The sequence below is a fragment of the Danaus plexippus genome, chromosome 2, assembly GCF_018135715.1.
Source record: "Danaus plexippus chromosome 2, MEX_DaPlex, whole genome shotgun sequence".
Classification (NCBI taxonomy): Eukaryota; Metazoa; Arthropoda; class Insecta; order Lepidoptera; family Nymphalidae; genus Danaus; species Danaus plexippus.
The window spans coordinates 6,711,576-6,734,278 of NC_083537.1; the positions used below are offsets into that span (position 1 = coordinate 6,711,576).

Consider the following 22,703-nt stretch of genomic DNA (forward strand, 5'->3'; position numbering starts at 1 on the left):
ACGTATGAAGCCTCATGTGTTGGAGGGCAAATCGCGGCACTATTTATTCACCTGATTTTTTTAAATCATGTTTTATTTGTACAATAAAGTATTAAAAAAACTATTAATTTTTTATTTCTATATGAAATATAGATGTATTATTAAAGACCTAATAAATAATTTAATAGTTGTATGTAGGAAAGGTTGATATTTATCTAATGTATATAATACAAAAATAAAACATACTTTAATACAACTGGCAACAACAAAAGTCTGTCAGCTGAGTTTAGTTTACGTCGAACTAGGAATGGTGGTGTTATGGTCAAAAAATATTATTGAAATCATTGTGTTGTGCTTTAAACTATACTAGGAAGTAGAAACTTCATGGAATAATGATACCAAGCATCAATTTTCATAAAGAAAAATAAATTCCTTGATGAAACTATGATCATCGAATAATTACGAGTTGTGTTTGTGTAAGTATTGTATCTTTGTTGTTTAAATGCAAGAAACACCACGTTTGGTTTTGTTGCTCAAACCATACAATTAAATAGAATGTATTTTGATCCCTTTAGTTTCTCTAGACATATATTATTGTGTATAGTTAAATGTATCTATGTATAATCGATTCAATTGTTCAACACTTGTGACGTATGTGTTTATTTTGGGCAGTTAATAAATTTTGCGTGTTAATATACAGAAAATATATGTAGTTTGATATTATTTTACTGTAAATGTTTTATTAATTTAAATTAACTCTCTTTTATTATATAACAGATCATCTGGTCATTAATATTAAAAATGTCCTAGGATACAATATAGATAATATATTTAAAAAAAAAACATTCTATATAAATAGATCTATCTATAACAAGCATATTATTATAATAGTAAAATGTTTATTTTATTTCTTTGTTACTTTGAATTTTGATAAACAATATATGCTAGACAAAAACTGTACATAAAAAAAAACTAAAATAAATAATATTTTTTTTCCAGTCTACAAGAACATTAAAGAAATATTAATGTCATTTATAGGAAGTTGATAATTAAATATAAAATCATGTTGTATGTATTCCATGTTGACGCCGGTCAAATGACCACTTATGACATGGAGCTCACTTTACAAAGGTATAGGTACTTTATATTAGTGAAATAATTTTATTATTCTATCCTATACTATATATATGTTTCTTATTGTAGCTCTGCTTATATTCTTTCTCAATGTAGTTTTGTGTTAAACTTGTGTTATTGGATATTAGATGTGTTTAATAATAACATTAAATTTATTATCTGATTCATTTTATTTCAGTGTTGCAAGCTTAAAAGCAGCTATAGAGAGAAAGACGAAAATACCGTCATCCTCTCTAGTGCTCCTCATAAGTGGGGGAGAGGTACTGCAGTCGGATCACATGGTATCCTCATATAGTGCAGGGACGGATTCTAACCCTATATATATGTTTAGTAAACCATCTGTTAAAGAAAGCCATTTGAAACAGTCCAGTAAGAATTAAATATTTAACCTTGGATTGTATTTGTTTGGAGACTATGTTTAGTGCCCACTAGTTTAATTGTAATTTTTTCCATTTTAGTGTGTGATTTGAGTCCAATAGTCGAGCTCAGTACTGGTGAATTTCGTAGTGATATTCGGAGTGCTTTCGATGGCAAGTCAGTGGCAGAATTAAAGAATGCTGTAGAATTATGTTGTTCACTCCCACCTAATATACACACTGTGATATCATATGCTACATTGGCCCAGCAGTTTGGTGACTTAGCTCATGAGGTGTCAAGGAGTTGTGATCAGTTGGTCCATGAACAGCATTTACAGCATCAGGTTTACAAGACCTTATTTTTACTGAATTATGTGTCATAATTTGTTGAATTGCTCAAATTTCCCTCGTAATTACATTGTCTTACAAATGATAGACAATGTTTTTTTTTAAATCCAATAGATACGGATGTAAGGTAGATAAATGTAATTGACACAGAGTTTGTTGTGCTCAAAAGATATATTTAAATTTGTTGGATAATAGTGATAACACTATAAAGTTTGGTTTAGGAGCTGATAATGGAATTTAGTAAATGTTGACAAATAATAAATTAATGTTATGACAGGGTTGGTCAGCGGTCATTGCTAATTTAGAGGACATATTCAATGAGTTCTGTGAGAGGTCGAGAAGTTTCAAAGAGTCATTCAGGAAACACAGACTAAAAAAGGAAGAGTATCACGAGAAACTAAACACGTAAGCATAACATTTGTGGTGTACATAATCAACTTAGTATTATTTTTGAATTTTTCAATTATAATATAACCTTTCAGATTGAATGAAGTACTGGAGTCATTAGGGAAAATACCAATTTTGCCTGCTCTTCAGTTAAATGCAGAGGCTCATAGGTTTTCCGCTTTTGATGTATTTGAAGAGACGGACTTTGAAGGTCATCATTATGGAGCTAAGGAGACTTTGGATAGCAGCTCAGAGAGAACTGCAGATTTTGGAGTTGGGGTGTTTAAGTTATCTGAGGAAGATGGCAAGTATTCAAATTGATTTTTTATTAGTATGTGACATATATACAATTTTTATGAATAGTGGTACATTCTTAAGTAAATTTAATTATTTTGTTTTAGACAGAATATTTTAGTATAAAGTTAATATTTAGTGCAGTGATATGTTGATATAAAATATTTATCCTGTAGGTTTGTTTTGATGTTGAATTTTTATATTTATTTCTTATGTTTCACAATCTGTATTATTTTTGTTAAATTGTCATAACATGTAATTCTAAGAAACATTAACCTGTTTAATAAATCCGATGTATACTATTAACATAAAACTGATCCGTCCTTTGTTATTTAAAATTTATGCAAATAAAAATCAGTTAATTTAGAATAGAAATATTTAATCAGATATATTTAACTTTGGTTAAACCAAAATAACTTTTTATTGTTATCTTAACAGTGGGGACTATGTATGTAAAGATAAAAATATAGTTTTTACTGTGTTTAAAAACAAGACATTACATTAAAATATTGTTCTATTTTATTAATTATTTATAAGAGATGTTTTATAATTAATTTACATAATAAAGAGACTAAGAAATGGACAATAACATGTTACAGTATTTGAGCAACCGTCAACAAGTAATGAGGGGGCCTCAGATGAGGCCCCTGATAAAATGACAGAGGGGGCCTCTTCTTCTGGTCAGTCAGAGGGCGCCACATTCAAGGTCAATGAGGAACATACATTGTTACATTGGATCTTGGCTCAAGGGAACCAGGCATCACTTCAGGACATATTGGATTACTGTCAGAAAGGACTCGCTCTGGTATGATGTCATTTAGACCTTTGTTTGAGTTTTTGTTTTGTTGCTAGACCAAAGTAAATAATAGAAATTGGATCGTTAATAATCTTTAACCAATTAATGTTAATTTTCTTGTTTATAATGTGAAATGTATTGTTCGTTACAATTAGTTGTGATGTGTTATTGACAATCACCAACATTAATTAGACAATGTTTAAGTAATTAACTTTAATTATATTTAATGTTACAATCATATTATTTGATAATCACATAGTCGTTGCTAAATAGTAATTTGCATATATTCATATTATGAATAGGCCATTGATCTGTACAATGCTTATCGATGTGTGTTTCGGGGTTAAGTATGGAGATTAGAAGCCGCTCACGTGTTCATGTCGTGTTTAGAATATTCTCTTAAATTTTCGTAAGAGTTTATATAAATACGATCAAGCTAAATATCACGATCCCACTACTTATAAAAATATATTTTGACTCACTGACTGAAAAATAAATATATATTTTTTTTTTATGCAAACAAAAATTTTTATGGGATATAATAACATTTAAAATTATTTAGGGATTACAGTTTTCACACAGACAGATTTATTAAGTGTCGCATTTCTAAGAAAATTTTAATCTAATTTTAAGGATCTGTCCTTATTTTTCAACATTTACGGTTATAAGTCCAGCCGCGATTGGATTAAAATGAAGAAAAGCTGTAAAATATAAAACAAAAGCAAGTAAATGGATTATACTTTCGCGTAAAGCTATTGTTTGTTTTCGTTAAAGGCATTTTGGGCAGTGTCGTATTGTTTCATGGAATCATAGACACAATGAAACCACGTAAACAAGTAGTAGGCTTTAAAATAATATTAAACTGCCTATAAAATGCATAGAATAATTTGTATTGTACTAGCTTTAAAATTAATATATATTAATTTATAATATATGATCAGATCGACGCAGAGCCTCTGAAGGAGAGGGAGGCGGAGCTTTACAATATCTTGGAGTACGCTAATGTTCACGGCTTGAAACAAATCAAAGGCATCGAGGATAGACTGTACGCGTTGGAACAGCTGCTGAGTGACGTCAAGAAGAAGGAGAACGAGCAGCACGTGGTCGCCGCCTCGCTCATACAGGTGGAGTATAGCGGATGAGGACTAGGTCACGGCCAAGGTTAAGGTTGACCTCAAGGTCATACATGGTTCAAACGTAACTATTGACTGAGTAACAGCTGAAAAGCGCTTGATAGGACTTATAACCAATTTCCTTATATTAAAGTTTCGTTAGGTCATCAGAAGTGTACAAAATTTAATGATGATATTTGTTGTATCAGCACCGGGATCGTCTGAACTCCGGCTGCGACCCGTCCGTCCTGCCGACGTTGTTGGAGTCCAACCAGTGTCAGTTGGGCAGACTGTTGAAGGGACACGAGCTGCTGGTCGATATTAGAAGGAGGATCATGAAGTCCAAGGACGAGTTGTCCAGGATACTGAAAGCGAGATTAGAGTGAGTTTCAATAGTAGCTGAATAAGCTCACTGACACCCAACGTGTCTAAATGTTTTCGTAAAGTCTAAGTAAATATAAGATTTTAATTCATCTCAAATATCTATGCTTATTGTCATTCATAAATATAGATCGTCACAAATCTTCATATTTGTAACATTAGTATTATTCTTATGTATATTTTATTAGTTAAATACATTTATAATATCCAAATATATATATCACGCGTATGTTAGTATTATGTATGTATGTATGTGTGTTTGTCCTCAGGGCCGTGCTTGTGATAGAGAACTCGATGTCGGTGCAGGACGCGCACGCGATGCTGTCGTTCCAGTGTTTCAACCGTCTCGCTCGTTACTTCGGTATAGTGGCTCAGCTCCACCGAGCTCCGGCCGTATTCGTGAGGGCGGTCCACGAGGTCGCCAGGAGGAGGACCTTCTCACAACACCATCTCCAGGTGCAAACACACACACACATATACACACGGCAGGCATATACAACGTACGAGCATTACTCACACACTCGCAACCTAACACACACACAGGCGTATACCAGTGTCAGATGAAGCATATGCTGCAAGACTAGCAATACTGCGGGCCTCCACAAAGACTACTAATTCAACCCGCTTTTTCTGAGTGTCTTGTACAGTTCGTTAAAAACGAGAAACTAACAATAACAACTGTTATAGTGAGTTTAGAATGTTAAAATATTTTATTTTTGTTTTTTATTCCAGTGGGCTACCGATCTCGCCAGCAAGCTGATAAAGATACACGAGGAGGAGATCAGCAGACGCCAGGAGTTCAACTCTCACTTCGAAGATCACTTCCTGAAGAGCCTCTTCCCCGGCATGACGGACCTGCCTCCCCCATTCGCTACACAGGCGCCATCTCTATACGACTCACGCCTGCCCGAACTCACTGATACGGATGTAGAGTATATATCAGAAGCTCTACCCGACTGGACTAGTGATGTACCCAAATACGATATGGAATCCACCGTTAAATTCTTCCAGCAAAGGTAAAAATTGAACTTTATTATTATTATATATTATGATGGTATATTTTAAACGGTATTTTTTTACAGGCTCAATACATCTGATCACGAAGATAAAGACGCCGATGTTCAAGTAGATTTTGATAAGTATGTTTTGTGTTTTACAGATTTAATTATTATTAATGTCACCGATTGTTATTTAAAACTTAATTTTGTAATATAAATTTTTATTTTCAGAGATTTTGAATCAGAAACCGACACGGATTTTGAGAAGCTGAGTCGTCAGAGCGAAAAGCAGAAGAATGATATATCTACGAGCTGCGTCCCTCACACGATGGCCGTCTCTACAGTGACCGAGGTTGGGACTCTACCCGTTATACCGGAAAGCCCTAGAGTGGAGTTCCTTAACTCTGAATTTTATATAGAAGAATCTCTACCGTCCAGTCTGGAATGGGGCCGGGATGAACGACAGGTGCATATGTCGAATAATAACACCGCTCATATAAGATACTCCTGTCATAAGAACTCTACTAATACAAATAACATTAGGGTTGGGAGAGTTATATTAAATTATATTTATCGATAAAAAAAAATCTTATACGAGTGGTGACTAGTTATTTTTGTTGCCCCTGTCTTCGCCGGCCCCATAGTGATATATATATATGTATACATATATATATATATTCATTTTGTTTATTAGACCGTTTCGTTTTCCATTATCGCTTTGTTCTGTAGTGTATTTTCATAATATACAGTAGTAATTGAATAATAATTTGTAGGACAATATGGACACTCACAAAATCAACATGGAGAAATTGCAAGATTTGTTCGTGAAGTTGTTTAATGTATGTAAAATAAATATTGTGTTGATAAAAGACGAGCTTACTAAGTTAAAGAGCGAAGTGGACGGACAGAAGAAATTCATAAACACAAAATATCTAGAAATTACCGAGGCCTGGGAAAAGGTAAATGAACATGCTGAAACAAGATTCCGCGAGCAAACCCAGAGGCTGACGGTAGATCATGAACTAGAATTGAGTGATATGAAGGCGGCACTCAATGAAAAGGATGACGTCATCAGCAACCTGAAGAAAGAGACGGAAGATATGAAAATGGAACACCAGAAGGAGACGGAGAGGTTAGACAAAGAGCATAAAAGCACTAAGGAGTTGTTAGATGAAACTCGGAAAGAGATAAAAGCTTTTGAGAAGAAATTAGAGGAAGCTGAGGTTCAGAAACAAAAAGATATCAAAGAGATGCAGGAGAAGATGCATCTTGAATATAAAGCTGAGATAGAGTCGCTACGGTCGAGGTAAAAATTTATGAATACGGTTAGAATACGTACATGATTTAATACTAACGGTCGTTATTTTAATTTAAGGTTCCGTCTCGTGGCTCTAACGAACAACATGGACAGGTCGCCGTCGGAGTCCAGTCTGGAGAAAATCGAGAGGACCGACGTCATAGAGATAGTCAGCCACAACGCTATACTGATGCAGACGAAGCAGAACGCTGAGGTGGAGAAGGAAGAAGCGGTCAAGGAGGCGGTGGAGAAATGTAAGGCGGAGTGGGAACAGAAGCTTAACGCTGAGATATGTCTGCTGAAAGCCAAGTATGAAGCTGAGAAGCAGGTGAGGAGAATATAATAATAAAACTAGTATTGTAAAAAGTTTCGATTTGAAATGTATTTTTTGCTTTTTGTAATTTTCCTATAATAGATAGTGTTATTTATAATGGTTGTGATGTGATAGGTGACGATAAACGACGTGACCCGTCGTCTCCTGTCAGAGAAGGATCGCCAGTTGGAACTGCTCCGGGAACGCGAGCAGACCCTCGTCCGCGAGTGCTGCAAATACAGGGACACTATACAACAACTCACTGATCCAGAGACCAACGACTACGATAGTCTCTTGAAGACTCAGGTACATTTTCTTTTTAGGAACCATTTTAAGAAGAGCCCTCCTCTATCAGAGTCCAAACATAGCTCATTAGAATCCACACTACCTTTGTTAACAATTTATATGAATTTCGTCATCGTATTATAAAAACTGTTCCGTACATTTAAGGTGAACTGGTAAGGCAAACACGTCTACCCTCACAATCTCTATTGTGATGGTTAGTTGATGTTGTAAACGAAGGAAAAAGTAACAAAGGTTCTTTACTACTGACGCTAATGAATGAAAAACATCTTATGTTGTTGTAATTTAAATATTTAAGAAATATCTCAAATGTTAAAAATACGTTTAAATTTTCAGTTTGCAACATTTGAAAACGAAAAGGCTGTGCTATTGCAACAAGTTGCAAGCTTGAAGGCGGAGTTAGAGAAGAAGACTGAGGAGGCGGACAAGAGGAGGGAGGAGGATAGTGACGGCAGGTGAGAGGTTATACAGGGGGAGTAGAAAGATCTTAAATACAATTAATACGATGACCGACAAATTTGAGACATATGTATATGCGCAGAATAATTGACTTACAACAGAATCGATAATAATTTTAAACGTCAATAACCTACAGTTGCCTTTTATCATAACACCCTGTATGTATACAGTTGTATGTATAGAGTATGTTCATATTTTGGTGTAACCCAGTCCCACCTGTGTGCAGGTCGTCTCCTCGTCGTGATATCCGTCGCCGGAGTCACACGCCGCTGGGTCTGTCTCCGGGCGCCCTGACCCTCGCCCTGGGCCAGTACCCCCAGGGTCACACCGTGCTGGTCATGTGGGACCCTGCGCATCTCAACTACACCGTACTACAGGTACTATATCAAATGTATTAATTCTAACACCAAATACGATTTTAAAGGATTTCAAGGTCACTTATAATGTCTCTTTTTATAACATTTTTCTTGGTACAATAGAATTCTTTAAAGATACATAATAATTATCTTGCCGAGACTGACGATTGACACGATTATTTATATAGTACAAGTCCTGTAATGTGATCTCTCGAGTACATTATTGTTAGAATACTGAAGTCATAATAAAAAAATATTATGTTTCCAGGAGGCGTCCATAATGCACTTCGTCCACAGCGACTGTCTGCCGTCCCTGGACCTTAGTATCCACGTGAAGAACGAGAGTGAGAGACGTTTGTATGCTGTGGCCACCGTGGAGTCCAAGGAATACTGCTACGCTAAGAGGGTAACGTTACATTACTTCTTTCGGTTGCTTTACACCTCATTGCACTAAACGGTACATTTTTTTTATATATCTCCTGTCATAATATAATAGCAATGTCAATTCTGATACATATCTTGTGTAAATATTTGGTTTAAAGAAAAATATATCATATTATGGTCTACCCTTATTTTGTATAAGCGATCATAATTTTTGCGGAAACTATATTTTTATGGGAAGTAAGGAAACTTCCAATCCCTATCTTAACGACCGAATCGCTAGCCAATGAGGCTTTACATAGATCTTATTCAAAGTAATTTAGCTATGTCCTGGCTTAGTTTTGAACCCTGGACTCACTCACGTTACATAGACTTTGAGAACGCCGTTAAGCCAAACACGTGTTGACATAAGTCGCGAAATGACTGGAGAGTATTTCTTGTATGAGAGGTCCCTAACCACAGGCTTGTGCTAGCTAGAGCGAGATAGTTCACCTTTTTTGTATTGACAAAATAAAAACTCATGTAAAATACCAAAATTTTTTTAGTCTTCCCTTACGAATTAAATCCACGCAATACATTTCTGTTCCGTCTGTAGTATAAATCGTTGGAGCAGGTTCTTATTTTCCTCAGAAAGCTCTTCGATTACGATTACTCGTACTCTTAAATGAAAGTCGATTTTATTACTTCGAAGATTATTTGCAGCTATTTTTGTTTTTGGGTAGTTACATAGTTTTACTTATAGGTATAACCATTTTGAGAATATTTAAATGTTAACAGCCTTTGTCTAATGTTTCCGTACTATGATATAGAAGATAAACAGCACACGGACACCTCTTCGGTCGTACTCAGTATATAGTATTGTTTCAGGGTGTGAACAGATATCACATGCCACGGGGATCTCGCTTCTATAGAGTCCACGTGAAGCCCCTCAAACCACCGCTACCTCCGCCAGCCTGCTGTGATCACAAACACAAGCCTGGTACGTATACACACACACACATACACACACACACATAAACACACAGTGTGGCAACCATTATGACACACATATAAAGGGACCTGCTTATGATTTTTTTTCATTCATTAATTTAAGTTTATTGAGTACATAGATACTTAACATTATGTTAATGACTCTGTACAAATAGTACACACACATCACACACAGCTTATAGTTTGACACAGCTCTCTGTGACCCACAGATAGCAAGCAGCTTTGATTTTTTTTGTGTTTGTGTGAGTGTTGCAAGCTTTGTAGTGGTGGCGTGCATACACTATAAACAAAATATACGTACAAATAGATACAAATCACTGTAGTGTAGCTTTAAATATTGACCTACCCACATAGTGTTCACTGTGACTGACTGAATGACTGACACATTTTGATTTCCTCTCGCTTTGATATGTTGTAATACACGAATGAGTGCCGTGCCTTGTCCTGCTGCCCCGTCACTCATCAGTCGCGACACGACTTGCCTTCATATAACGTGTGACGTCACCAGCTTCTCATTGCAGATGCAATGAAGGGCAACGTGCTGCCGGTGTTCAATCGACCTCTCAGGAAATGGTTGACCAACGTGCATGCAGGTCTTAGATATCATTTATGTGCTATCGTTGCTTGTTATTATTATTATTTGAATAACATTAGCATGACATCAAGCACGTATCTGGCTGTGTATTGTAATCGTATGCGCTCGACAGATATGCAGAAGTCCATCGACACCAGCCAGTCGTCCAGCTCCAACGCCGATAAGACCGGTGTGGAGGTGGCCACGGCTACGCTCATCAACCTGGAGTCCCCCGTGTCTGCTGGGGAGCCTCCCGTGCCCATGATAGCGCCCGAAGACCAGCTCGACTCCATAGAGACGGAGCACAAACAACACAAGATGCAACTGTCTACAACCAGTGCTGTGTACGTATACATATGCTTACCATTAATTGGAAACAAAATGTAAATATAAATATGTCATATATAACGTTATAGTTCCGAGATGGACCTCAGCGTGGGTCGTGTGGTGGGGGCGGAGGCTCCCGGGGCGGAGCCCGTGGAGCTGACGGTGAGCGCCGTGTCGGTGGTGGCGAGGGGCTCCGCGCCGCCCGGATCAGAACTGGCCGAAGAGGCCGCGCCCTGACATAAGGACAACAGGCAGGCCCCTCAGGATTAGGGGCCTGGGGGACCGGGGGCCTCACAGTCAGCCTTGTGATACGTACAGTGTGAGGCCCCTCGGTATTAGAAGCCCGGGGCGGGGGCCCCACAGTGGAACTTGTGATACGTGCAGTGTGATACAACCTGGTTGACGACGTCAGCGTACTTTGTAATGCTAGTAACATAGATATGAACACACTTAGCGTGGTGTGCGGTGGCGTGACGTCATCGTGACTCGTGACGTCACTCGCACTAGTGCTGTACTATGTTTTTAATAAAATGTTTTGTGATATCGAGCTGTTCGGAGCTATGTTATAAATATTACTGTATTGTGTAATGCGAGCGTTGATTATATATTTTGTAACGTTTATCGATATATATATATATATTATAATAATATTTGTTTGTTCGTTTGTGATCGGTGATGGGGGTTTAATATTTTCGTTTTCAACGTATCATAACAATATCAAAAATTCCTCCACCTAATGAATGTCTTCCATGATTTTGATGCGACATGGAACATTGTTTTCTATCTTTATCTTTATCTTTTATCATATAATTGGATATTTCCATAAATCTGTTTGGAACACTAGATATAGTAATGGCTCGCGGTGTTTTATAGGCTTTCTGTCGAAGCGTTTTGTTTTCGTTTTCGTTTATAAACACTTAGTACAAATTACTTTAGTCTGTCTGAAAGCTTTGTAATTGCTATTTTCTTTGCGTTTGTTTTCAACTGATTTGTTTTTGTCCCGTTTTCCTAGATCCGTAGATAGCGACATAATAAATATTTATCGAGAAGTTAGAAAAAAAATTATATTAATATATTGAGGAAATAATATTATCAGTGATTTTTTCGTCATATTATAGCACAAACAGATAACTATTCGAGCTGAATTTATTTGTTTAGTCTGTTCGTGGTGAATTTGTACGGTAAGTTTGTGAGTAAATTTCGTATAGTGCATGTCTTAAAACTATAGTTAGCGTGTCTATTCTTATAGCTAAGTCATAGTTGTTACTCAGTTAACGTACTGTCTATAGCTTACGTTGTAGCTCCTGGATTGGAACGCTTCATTAAAGATCTCGCTTCAATTTAAACATTTCTAACTATAACCTTACTACGAGTTAATATAAAACTGAACACGGACAGTTACAAGGTTTCCGTTCGTAACCAGGGACTGTTCAATTTAGTTGGATGTGAACTCGCGTAGCAAGTTGAACACATGTAGCAAGTACGGCGCACTAGATCTATTTATCTCAAATAATACGAATTTTTTATACAAAAAAAAAATAAATAATAAATAAATAATTACTATATAATAATAATAATAATAATGTTAATGAATTTATGAATTATCGTGCACAGGATACTGTTCGTCCGTCGTCGCGACAGGCGCTGGTGCGGTGATCGCTTCCTGACATTTATTTGTGGCCTTATATTCGGCGCCCGAGCGGGCCGCGTGTTTGTTAGTTACGGCTTGTATGTTCGTTTGTGTCGACCGCTGTGATAGTGCGTGCTGTGCTAATCTCAGTCTCGTGTTACGTACGTTTAGGGCCTATCTCTAAGGACCATGCGTTGATCACATCTTTAAAATTGTTTTATTGTATAAGTCTGGCTTTGTATGTACGTGATTGGCGGGGGGGGGGGGGGGGGCTGCTTTGGCGAGTATGAAGATGTCTCTTGGTGAACTCGAGATGAAGTGGTCGGAGTTACGTCCAATGTAACAACGACGTGTAATGTGTTGTTGCAGACATGTGTTAATGGTTATTTTTTTTATTATAATGTAATGTTTTTTTTGTTGACTATCAATAGATATCAACAAACAAACGGATATATCATCTCAGCGGTGATGTGAACAGCCTGCATAATATATCAAGGGTCTGTGAATCGATCGCGCTATGGAATATTTTGTAGTGACCAATTTTATCGTTAGAAATGAGTAAACAAACAAAAAAAAATAATATGTAAAATTGACAATTTTAATGTAATTTTTATATACAAATAAATAGACGATTTTATAAAAAAAAAAACGTTGTTTTATTTCTCGTCGCCTCGAACATTCGCTTAACAATAACCTAGAACTTAACTTAAAGGAACAAATCACATTTCGTTTAAAACAAGGATCTTATGTCGACTTTACAACTAGGTATAACAGTTCTATAGGAATATTTACAACAACTAGCGAATTAATATTATAACAGCGGGTTGAAGGTGTTCACGCTCAGCGAGTGCACGTTGTAGTACTCCTTGGACTCCGCCGGCTGGTTGCTGAACGCGCAGTCGGAGTAGTTCCACGTGTGGACGTCCATGTTGTTGGGCTCGCAGTCCTGACCGTACCGGAAGTACCTCTGCCCCTGACCCTCCATCCCCGGCGACTCTCTCATGTGCTCCATCGGGTAGTACTGCGCCTCCTCCGGGTAGTAGTTCTGGTGTATGTAGGGCTGCTCGCAGTAGGGCTCCGTCTGTTGGTAGTTGTTGAAGAGCTCGGGGGACGGCGTGTCGCTGGCGTCCGAGCCGACAGCGGGTCTCTGCCACTCCAACCAATAGGCGTCGTCGGCTCTGGAGGTGTCGCTGTTGAGATCCGCGAACGTCGGCGGCGACTCCAAGGTATTGTCCTCGAGGGGGAAGTCTAGGCGGATGGGTTGGTCCAATTGGAATATCTCCTCTGGATGGAAGATGTCGTCCGCCGGCAAGGAGGTGGGGTCGTACGTGTGTGACGCAGCCGCCGGTGTGGGCTGTATGGGGGGAATGTAAGCGGTGTAGGACTGGTGCTCGCTGGGGGTCCACGCCGCCGCCGCGTAGGGCTCCGCCGCCGACTCGGACCGCCACCGACAGTTGCATTCGAACGGTCCGCACGTGCAGGTTAAGGCTGGTAATGAAGAATTAAATATATAAACTCGATAAAAAAAAGTAAATCTTCAAGTACATTCCCAATAAACTGCATCTCAACTCACATCGCTGGTTGTCTGGTATGAGCGGCGGGGGCGGTGCGTGGATGTTATTCTTGTGTGTCATTTGCTTGTCTTGTTTGACGGTCAGTATTTTGTCAGCGATGGCGGCCTCCCTCGCCAGTAGTAGCGCAAGCCCGCGGACCCGTCTGCCGGCGCCGAGCGACCTCCGCACCTCGCTGGCTCCCTTGGCCTCGGGTCGAGGATGGTCGTGGGATCCCTTGGCTTGGAAGAATATCGCGTGTTCCGTGTGGCGCCAGAAGTGTGTGACCGGGTAGCCGCAGTGACCTCGACACGGTTGGACCTCGAGCCGGCCCCCGTTGCACACGCGGTTGGGGCAGGGCTTGCCTGGAAACGCAGATACTGTTATAATTCTGTTCTTTTAATATGTACAGTTATATTCATTGACTCATTATTAGAAACTTCATTAAAATATATTTAGGTCAATGTATTATTGTAGTCATATTAGTACCGTTGGTCGTATTGTTTCAGTAGTGTACTTGCACTAATATATATTTATTCTACATTCTTTATATAATTGATTTTTTTATTGTAATTGCGTATGTTTAATGACTTTTCTATTATTATTTATTTAATAGCAGTTTTTATGTTAAAGTAAAATATGCCTTATTAATATTATATTCGAGTTGAAAAATGTTTCTTTCTAAAGTCCACTCGGTTACCGTATTACTTGTTAGTAGTTTAAGTCTAAACATATTGCTGTGGAAGAATACGTTCGTTGAATTTCTTTAAAGTTATTTCATAAACGGCTTATTTGTTTTTTTTCTTAGTGAAATCTTAAATCTTCACTAACTATTCTTCTGTAAAAACTTTTTTTATTTCCCTCGCACTATTCAATTATTTTCATCTTTCTGTTGTTGTGTTTATAGTCATATATTTAAAACACAATGAATATATAGTAATATGTATATTTATTCAGTTGTATTGTGATCAAGAAACAATTCACTAGGTAGGTATATTTATCACGACGTGTGTGTGTGTATGTGTGTTTGTGTGTGTGTGTGCACCTTGTTGTTTCTTCCTCGCCTTATCACAGATGGCCGGTCGTAAGTGTACTCTACTGCCGTCGGGCAGGCGACATCTCGACGAGCACACGAGCACTCCGAGGCAGCTCTTCTTGAGGATGTGGACGTTGTGGTTGTTGGTGTTCCTCATCGCCCAGCCCGAGGAGTGTCTGCGGGCCTCCTCGCAGGCGGGGCCGTACACTCTCCTCACGTGCCCGTCGCACCACTCGCTGAACGTGTCGAAGCTGGTCACCCGCGGCACGGACGCGTCGTTGATGTCCCACTCGGGGCTCGAGGGGGCTTCGGACATGTCGGCGAGGTTGGTGCTGGTCAGAGGAGAGGTTCACGATCACACATGACATCCATTAAGTATACAAGAATAGGTACTACACGAGCAACAAACATCATACGATACCTACCTACCTAGTATAATAAATAAATTACAGCTACAAAAACTTATTCTACCTATAGGTAGGTAGGTAGGTATAAAAACGTCGGTTAATAGTTAACTTGAAAACTGTTTGAATTAAATTAATCGTACGTGCGAGGTCTGTGGGGGCTTGTTGAGGTAATTAGAAGAGAATTGAATAAGGAAGGGGTGAAGATTAAACCGAGAGAGAGAGAGAGAGATTGGTAACTTTTAAGATAATGTAAAATAGATGTGATAGTTCAAAAGAATATTTATATGTATTTATAGTTTTTATATTGAATACACTAGGTTTTACTACGTAAAGAAATTAATTTAAAAACACCTATTTCATACCAGATATTAGGTAGGTATTTTATTTAATTTATTTTTGTATTTTAACATTTATATAAGTTAAGTAACTAGTTTTTAGTCATTATGTAGGTACATATATTGATAGATTTTAATAGACACGTATTGTTGATTAACAGGTGTCTATATAAAAATTTAAAAAAAATACATTTAGATAAGAAGAATAAATCGTTTTAAAGTCAACAACATACAAAAATATATTTTAAGAATAAACTTAGTATCTACCTAATAAAACTAACCTTGTTAGGTAGAGTAAGTTATACCTACTTTATATATAATATACATGTATTAAGTAAAAGCAAATTATATATACAAAGATACGTAAGTATATAATAAAATATACATTGAATGTATTAAAAATAATGTTTAAAATCGACTTTAATATAAATATTCACATATTCACGATTATACTAAATGTTTACGTTATAGAAAAATAATATTACGTAAATAATATAGATATAAAATATAGGTACGTACCCACTTAACAAATATTATTATATAGATATATCTAAGTTAAAATAGGTAGGAGAGAGCTTTATAACGAACAATAACGTTGATGTTACCTAAGGTCCGGTAACTGCGATCTGTTTTAACTGTTAGTTTAACTGGAGCTACGCGTCGCGATCACAATGAGAGACTATTAAGATCAATTGACGAGTTACGACCCTCGCGCGAACAAACAGACACACGTACAACATAGAAATTAACAATGTTATTGATTTTTTCATATTAATTATATTAGTGTTTTCTTTTTTTTTTGTTTCATAAATTGTTGGTATTAATTTTAAGTTATAATAAAGTTAAATCCATATTAAATTAATATAAAATAGGTGGGCACTTGTATATCTATAATGTATAACTAGTGTTGTTTGTAGATATAGGTATTTATTTAAATTATTTAAAAGTAATTAATGCTTACAAAACGTATCTACTATTTATTTAATTATTTATGTAGATATATAAGAAAAAAAAACAATAATATTATATATATATGTATAATAAAGATACCTTCATATGAATACTTAATAAAATTTTAAAATACAATTAAAAAAGGTTTTTAGGTAGATACCTATATGCGTATAATTATGATGTCATTACCTTTAAAGCGGAACAACGGACACGAACTTTATATGAATATATAAAATTATAGTCGGGCTTTAATAAAATATAATGAAACATATAAACAAATATGTAGGTATATATTATAAGAGTCAAGGATATATTTAGTATATATACTTACAGGATAACCATCTCCGTATAATGTTTATATTATACACTGTACAGTACAGTCAATACAAAAAATTCACGACACCTCACTTATAACAATAACATCACAGGCGACGTGCACACGCCACGAACGATCATAGCTCACTGGCTTCACGGGAACAAACACGGGGATGATTCCAGCCAACCGTGTGGAGGGGTGAACGTCAACAGCCAATCGCGATTCACAATTAACGCAGCCACGCCCACTGCCAGCCATATACCAATCGGAGCGCGCATATCAACAACCAATAGACGCATTTCGAATAAATAATTTGAATTTTCATGAAAAATTCTCGCGAACAATTTCAGATACAACACATGCATGCACAGAGTATTGATTTATATTTTATATAGAGTTGTTTTCTTCAATGTGCTTACATTTGATATATTTTATTCAGAACCTCACCATCCTTGTGATGTAGGTGTTTCAACTTTATATCACCCATATGTATTTTTCAATATAATATATGTAATTAGTTAATTATATGTAATACTAATTTAACCAGTAGGTAGGTGTGTGAATATTAAAACCCTTCAGATGCGGGCGCCGTCGCCGCTGCCTAACAGCAACATTAACATACAACACTAACATATAAGTATATATACATACAACTTTATAGAAAGTCGGTTAAAATTTTTTCTATCCATTATTCTTTTAAACATTTTAATTAGGTAGGTATAAATTAGGTATAACCTTTCATACTCCACGCGGACTCGAACCTGATATACCTACAGACATTTTATGTTTATATATATATATATAGATATGTTCCTACCTAATAGCTATTTTATTTTTATTTAACTAATCTAAAAAAAATATTTAATAAGCATTAGATTTATATATATTAATCGTAAAATTGTTACTAATTTATATATATATAAAGTTATGTGTTAGCTATACTAGTTATTTCCTCTTCAGAGCTTGTTTTTAATTTCGACCGTCTCATTTTCTACAGTAGTAGACTCTCCACATAATCTTCGGCCAGCACAATCCCAGACACAAAAGCATCGGAAACCCGTTACCAAATCCGATAATCTTTTTAACTTTACAACCGTCGGTTAAATTTAACTAATAACAACTTACATAATTTAAAGTCGCTCTCGAAACTGGTGACAAATTTTAATCTGCTAGACAAATTTTAATCTGCTAGCTAGCTTTATGTTTCTGAGTTTAAGTTAACCAGTGTGAGTTAAATTGTACTTATGATTTTAGTTTAGATAATTTGTTTACAAAGACATACATATATACGTACATATTATTTCTTAATATATACGTTGCTAGCCGGGTCGTGTTTATAACTCAACACTTTAATCCTAAGGTAGGTAATCTGTTTCGGTGTAAACAATGCCATTGTATGTATGTTTGACGTTTGTTTTGTTCCGTTATAATACCGGACCAAGAAAATATATAGAAACTAAACACTTTTGTGTATCGGAAGATAAAAGAATGTATTCAAAAAAGGATTTAATTAAATTGTTTGTCTGTTTGATGAGGAAATAGAGCCGTTTGGTTACCTATGTATGTGTATATATGTATGTCCTCATTGGTGTTCCCCGCCGTCTCCAATCGTCGCCTTGGTACTCCTCCACGCTAATACGCCGTCCCCGACTCCCCCGGGAGCTGGTCCCCTCACTCCCGCGGACCGGAAGTACTCAATTCGCAATATTAACAGCCATCCAAGTTGTTTGTAAGACGCTCACTCTACGAGTACCCTCCACATTCACATACACAGGATACTGACGGTTTGCCAATATTTACTTGTTACTATATAAGATGTAGGTACGTATTTAAATGAAACTAATATATTTCGGATATACTACGCGGATTTTATTATTTTAAAACTACATAATCCCGACGTTCTCGTCTGCCCGTGATCGCGGTTGCTGAAAAGTAACCGAAACTTCGGGATTATGTAGTTTTAAAATAATAAAATCCGCGTAGTAAATCCGAAATATATTAGTTTCATTTAAATGAATAAAACTCGCGAAAGTCTTAGATCTCATTATTGTAGGTCTGTATGTTTGTTTGAGTGTATTTATAGTTAATATATATAGTAGGTACGTAGATATATCGGTTTTTCTGTTATAATTATTATATATAATAATATAAGCACTTTCTCGTCAGTTTTCGTCAGATACAAATAAATAACATTTTTAATACATTTTCCATTCAGTTGGATTAATTATTTCAGCTAGGTTGTTTTGGTATAACTCTATTCAATTGTGCCCATATTTAAGAGATAGATAAACGAAGACGAACAAACTTACAGTCAGGAGTAATAGTAACATACGGACATGTGAAATGTACCTATTCTGAAATTTAATTTACTGGTAAACCTGGAATAATTTGATATATCAGCTATAGTAGGTATTAATTCAATTATATATATACATACTAGGTACCAGCCCCGGCTTCGCACGGGCTCTTTACAAAAAATATAAAATACCCTATTTATTTTCAGTATTATTAAACTTACTTATATTGTGATAACTTTCAAACGGTACTTCCGATTTAAATGATTTAAAAAGTAATTTACAAATACTGATGTAGGCTTGAAAACGAAGTTATTTATTTTGATAACACTTAATACTGTATTTATGTAAACATCTTTCCAATAAACGCTTTAAGAATGCCAATTTTTAAAAGTTGTAAAGTGGATATAGTATATTGTCATTAAGGGATAGCCATATGAAACCGCGGACTTTTCTATAGACCTGTATAAGATACACAATTCCACCATATATTATTTTGTTACATCTCAAAGACTTTAGGCAGCGTTTTCGTTAAAAGCTCTCAGACGGCTCATGTTTTCCCGACATTAACTAATATCGTTAATGTACACACAAGTAAATACAAAAACCTAACAGATTACATACTAAAACCTTCCTCGAGAAACACGCTATCGAGTTGTGATAACTGTTAGATGAATGCTGCTTTAGTTTTTTAGTTTATCGCGAACATACAGACAGACAGACGCGGCGAGGGACTTTGTTTTATAATAAGTAGGCATGTATCGATACTTATATATAATTGAATTAATGCCTACTATTCGTTTTAATCAAGCTGAGCACTCTCCCTCCGCGGCCTCTGGATAAACAGCATCCAAGCCGCTCTGCTAACATCAAAGACGGACATGTGACAGACGATTTATTTTCACACAGATATTTACATTATATATAGGTACGTAAGGAAAATAATATAGATATATAATTTAATTTGAAAACATAAATAATATTAGGTACATAAAATAATAGATTGGATTCATTTTGTTTATTAATTTATATTAGCTACTCATTGAGATTTAAACAGCTGATATTTTTTTATTTCATTACTATTCATTTGAAGTTCAAAAGCTTGGTAATTAAAAACAACATGCTTATTGTTAATGCGTATGTTATATTGTGTTTATTATCATAGTGTATGTATGTACGTCACGAGCCAAAGTCGGCTACAGATCCGTCCTGCGACGAACACATCAGATAACCCTTCGCTGATAGGAGAGATGGGGAATCCTTAACACACAAGCTGGTGCAAACAAAGGAACAAATTAAACAAATCCGCAGACAATCGCGTTCCGTAACACCGACATGAAAGAGACTTAATCAAACAACTGTATACGACTGTATACGACTAGTTCAAATACAACTCCCCCGCCTAATGGCGTCTGTCAAACAACAAATACGTTTATGATTGACCTCTAGCGTACAATGTGTTAAATGCGCAACCGATACCCAGCTTGGCCGGCTGCTCTCGATTCATTGCCAAAAAATTTTTTGACACTCGCCTATCACTTATTATTCACTGATACGAGTTATGAACTTTTATTGTGAATTAATTATAAAATTAATTTTATGTTACTTTCATATTACAATTCGCGTTTGAGGGAAAAATTTTTTACTTATATGAAATATAAATTATAATCCACAGCGAAACCAACCTAATGTATACATCATTTTTATGAGAATAGATAAAAAATCGTATAACAGTATTATCTATGTACATTTCCATAGACCATAGATAAGGTATGCCTTGAAAATCAATAAAAATATACAAGGTGAAAACTGCCTGTTAATATATAGCTGGCCGTTATCATGGGATGCGGGTGCGCGTGCGACGGGGACCCACAGACATGCCAGCCATTAGCATTCAACACCACACACCCAGCGACTGTTCGGTTCCATTAAGACGTTAAACATTATAATTGATACTTATGTAGGTAGCTACATATTAAATGATATCGATATATTAGTTTATCGATATTTCAGCTACGTCACTAAACCCGTTTGGATCATTATCTTCTAATGGGTTTAGTTTTGCATAAAGAAGGGCGTCCCGTCATACTTCCTCTGTGTGATTTACAGTAATATTATACAAATAGCTGCTAGTGACGTGTAAGTGTTGATGCGCCGTGTAATCTAATATTTATTGATATATTATTATTGTTGATGTACGAAAAATCTTTTCATACGTCCCGAATCAAACGTCTGACGAATTCGGTTAGAGTAATTTAAAATTTATTTGATGGTTTTGAAAATTAAATCTACATATGAGATGAATAGATTTGAACCTTCGATTTTGGAGATATAAAAAAAATAGTTCAGGAATTATTGCTATTAGATGATTAGGTCTATATATTTGTTGTTGTTCTTAGTTGATGTGATATTAATAATATGATTTGGATATTTAATATTTTTGTAAAATTTTACAAACACTAGGTAGGTATAGAATTGTTTATCTGAATAGAGGAGGTACTTTTTATACAAGTGTTTTTTTTTATGGAATTCTTTAAATACACAATTCTTATGAAATTAGATATACTTAGTTATTAAACATATTTTTTAAATTTTCATACATACTATATTATAAGTAGGCATACTTGATTCTTGCTGACATATTAATAGATAGACCTTTTAGCGGCTTGGAATCCTTATAAAAATTGATTGAATTCTGATGATGTGGGAATCTATAGGACATAGAAACAATATATATAAAGCTAGTGCTGTCAGACGAAACTTCTCAGCTTTCCTTGGATTCACAGTGCGGGTGCCAGGTCTATCGTGTTGCAGGGAGACGAGCTTCAACAGTGTCCAGAACTTGCGACCCAGGTGCAGGTTTAAGGGGCCCCTATCTCACGCGCGTTAAACGCTCACCTCCACCGTCCAAGCTCCTCTTCCTACCTAACTAAATTTGAAATAAACTTACTCCGCTAAATTAAATCAAGGCTTGTAATCAGTGGACTAAAGAAATCACATTTGGACTATACTCAAGTGTCTGTGTGGATATTCAATGAGGGTTCTCATTATGGAGTATATTCTTGGAGAAATATCTTCATTGGTCTTCCACACACTGGTCCAGGGAACAAGCAGTGCCTACCTAATGTTCAGTTGCATTCATTTAGGTCATGAGTTTAGAGGCAGTAGACCTCTGATATACAGTTCTGAATAGTTGTAGAACATACCATAGTGTATAATATATTTTCTATAACTATACTAAACATAACTCTTGCCTGCTCGTTTCTATATGTATTGATAGTTGAATGTTTGTTTGTGTGTTTCATACAAAACACGCCGGAAATCTCTTACTCTTGCTTTATCTTGATAAAATCTTAGTTTATTACTAAAAATCTTTCCTGTTTATAGATCTTTCATACA

The 22,703-nt window shown here is 36.1% G+C and overlaps 2 protein-coding genes across 6 annotated transcripts; one reads left to right on the forward strand and one right to left on the reverse strand.

The window, feature by feature from the left end:
• Positions 1-252: 252 nt before the first annotated feature.
• On the forward strand, positions 253-13,064 carry LOC116779433 (RB1-inducible coiled-coil protein 1). Of its 5 annotated transcripts, none has more exons than XM_061522852.1 (23): positions 253-455; positions 979-1,110; positions 1,292-1,482; positions 1,572-1,813; positions 2,095-2,222; positions 2,300-2,508; positions 3,098-3,303; positions 4,236-4,418; positions 4,616-4,788; positions 5,057-5,243; positions 5,520-5,803; positions 5,870-5,926; positions 6,017-6,251; positions 6,559-7,091; positions 7,161-7,410; positions 7,531-7,701; positions 8,035-8,153; positions 8,384-8,534; positions 8,782-8,919; positions 9,762-9,873; positions 10,406-10,477; positions 10,592-10,802; positions 10,875-13,064. In XM_061522852.1, exons 2-23 carry the CDS (start codon positions 1,043-1,045, stop codon positions 11,020-11,022), a joined length of 4,068 nt encoding a protein of 1,355 aa, XP_061378836.1. In that variant the 5' UTR covers positions 253-455; positions 979-1,042; the 3' UTR covers positions 11,023-13,064. The 5 variants fall into 5 exon arrangements, with proteins under 5 accessions (XP_061378836.1, XP_061378770.1, XP_061378879.1 ...); XM_032673702.2 differs by having other exon boundaries at positions 254-455; positions 6,017-6,137; XM_061522786.1 differs by having other exon boundaries at positions 10,406-10,802.
• Positions 13,065-13,074: 10 nt separating this feature from the next.
• On the reverse strand, positions 13,075-17,139 carry LOC116779434 (transcription factor glial cells missing 2-like). Its single transcript, XM_032673704.2, has 4 exons — positions 17,026-17,139; positions 15,011-15,333; positions 13,989-14,330; positions 13,075-13,903 (listed from the first exon to the last, which is right to left on the reverse strand). The coding sequence occupies exons 1-4, from the start codon at positions 17,034-17,036 to the stop codon at positions 13,227-13,229; spliced, it is 1,353 nt and encodes a 450-aa protein (XP_032529595.1). The 5' UTR covers positions 17,037-17,139; the 3' UTR covers positions 13,075-13,226.
• Between the last annotated feature and the right edge of the window lie 5,564 nt (positions 17,140-22,703).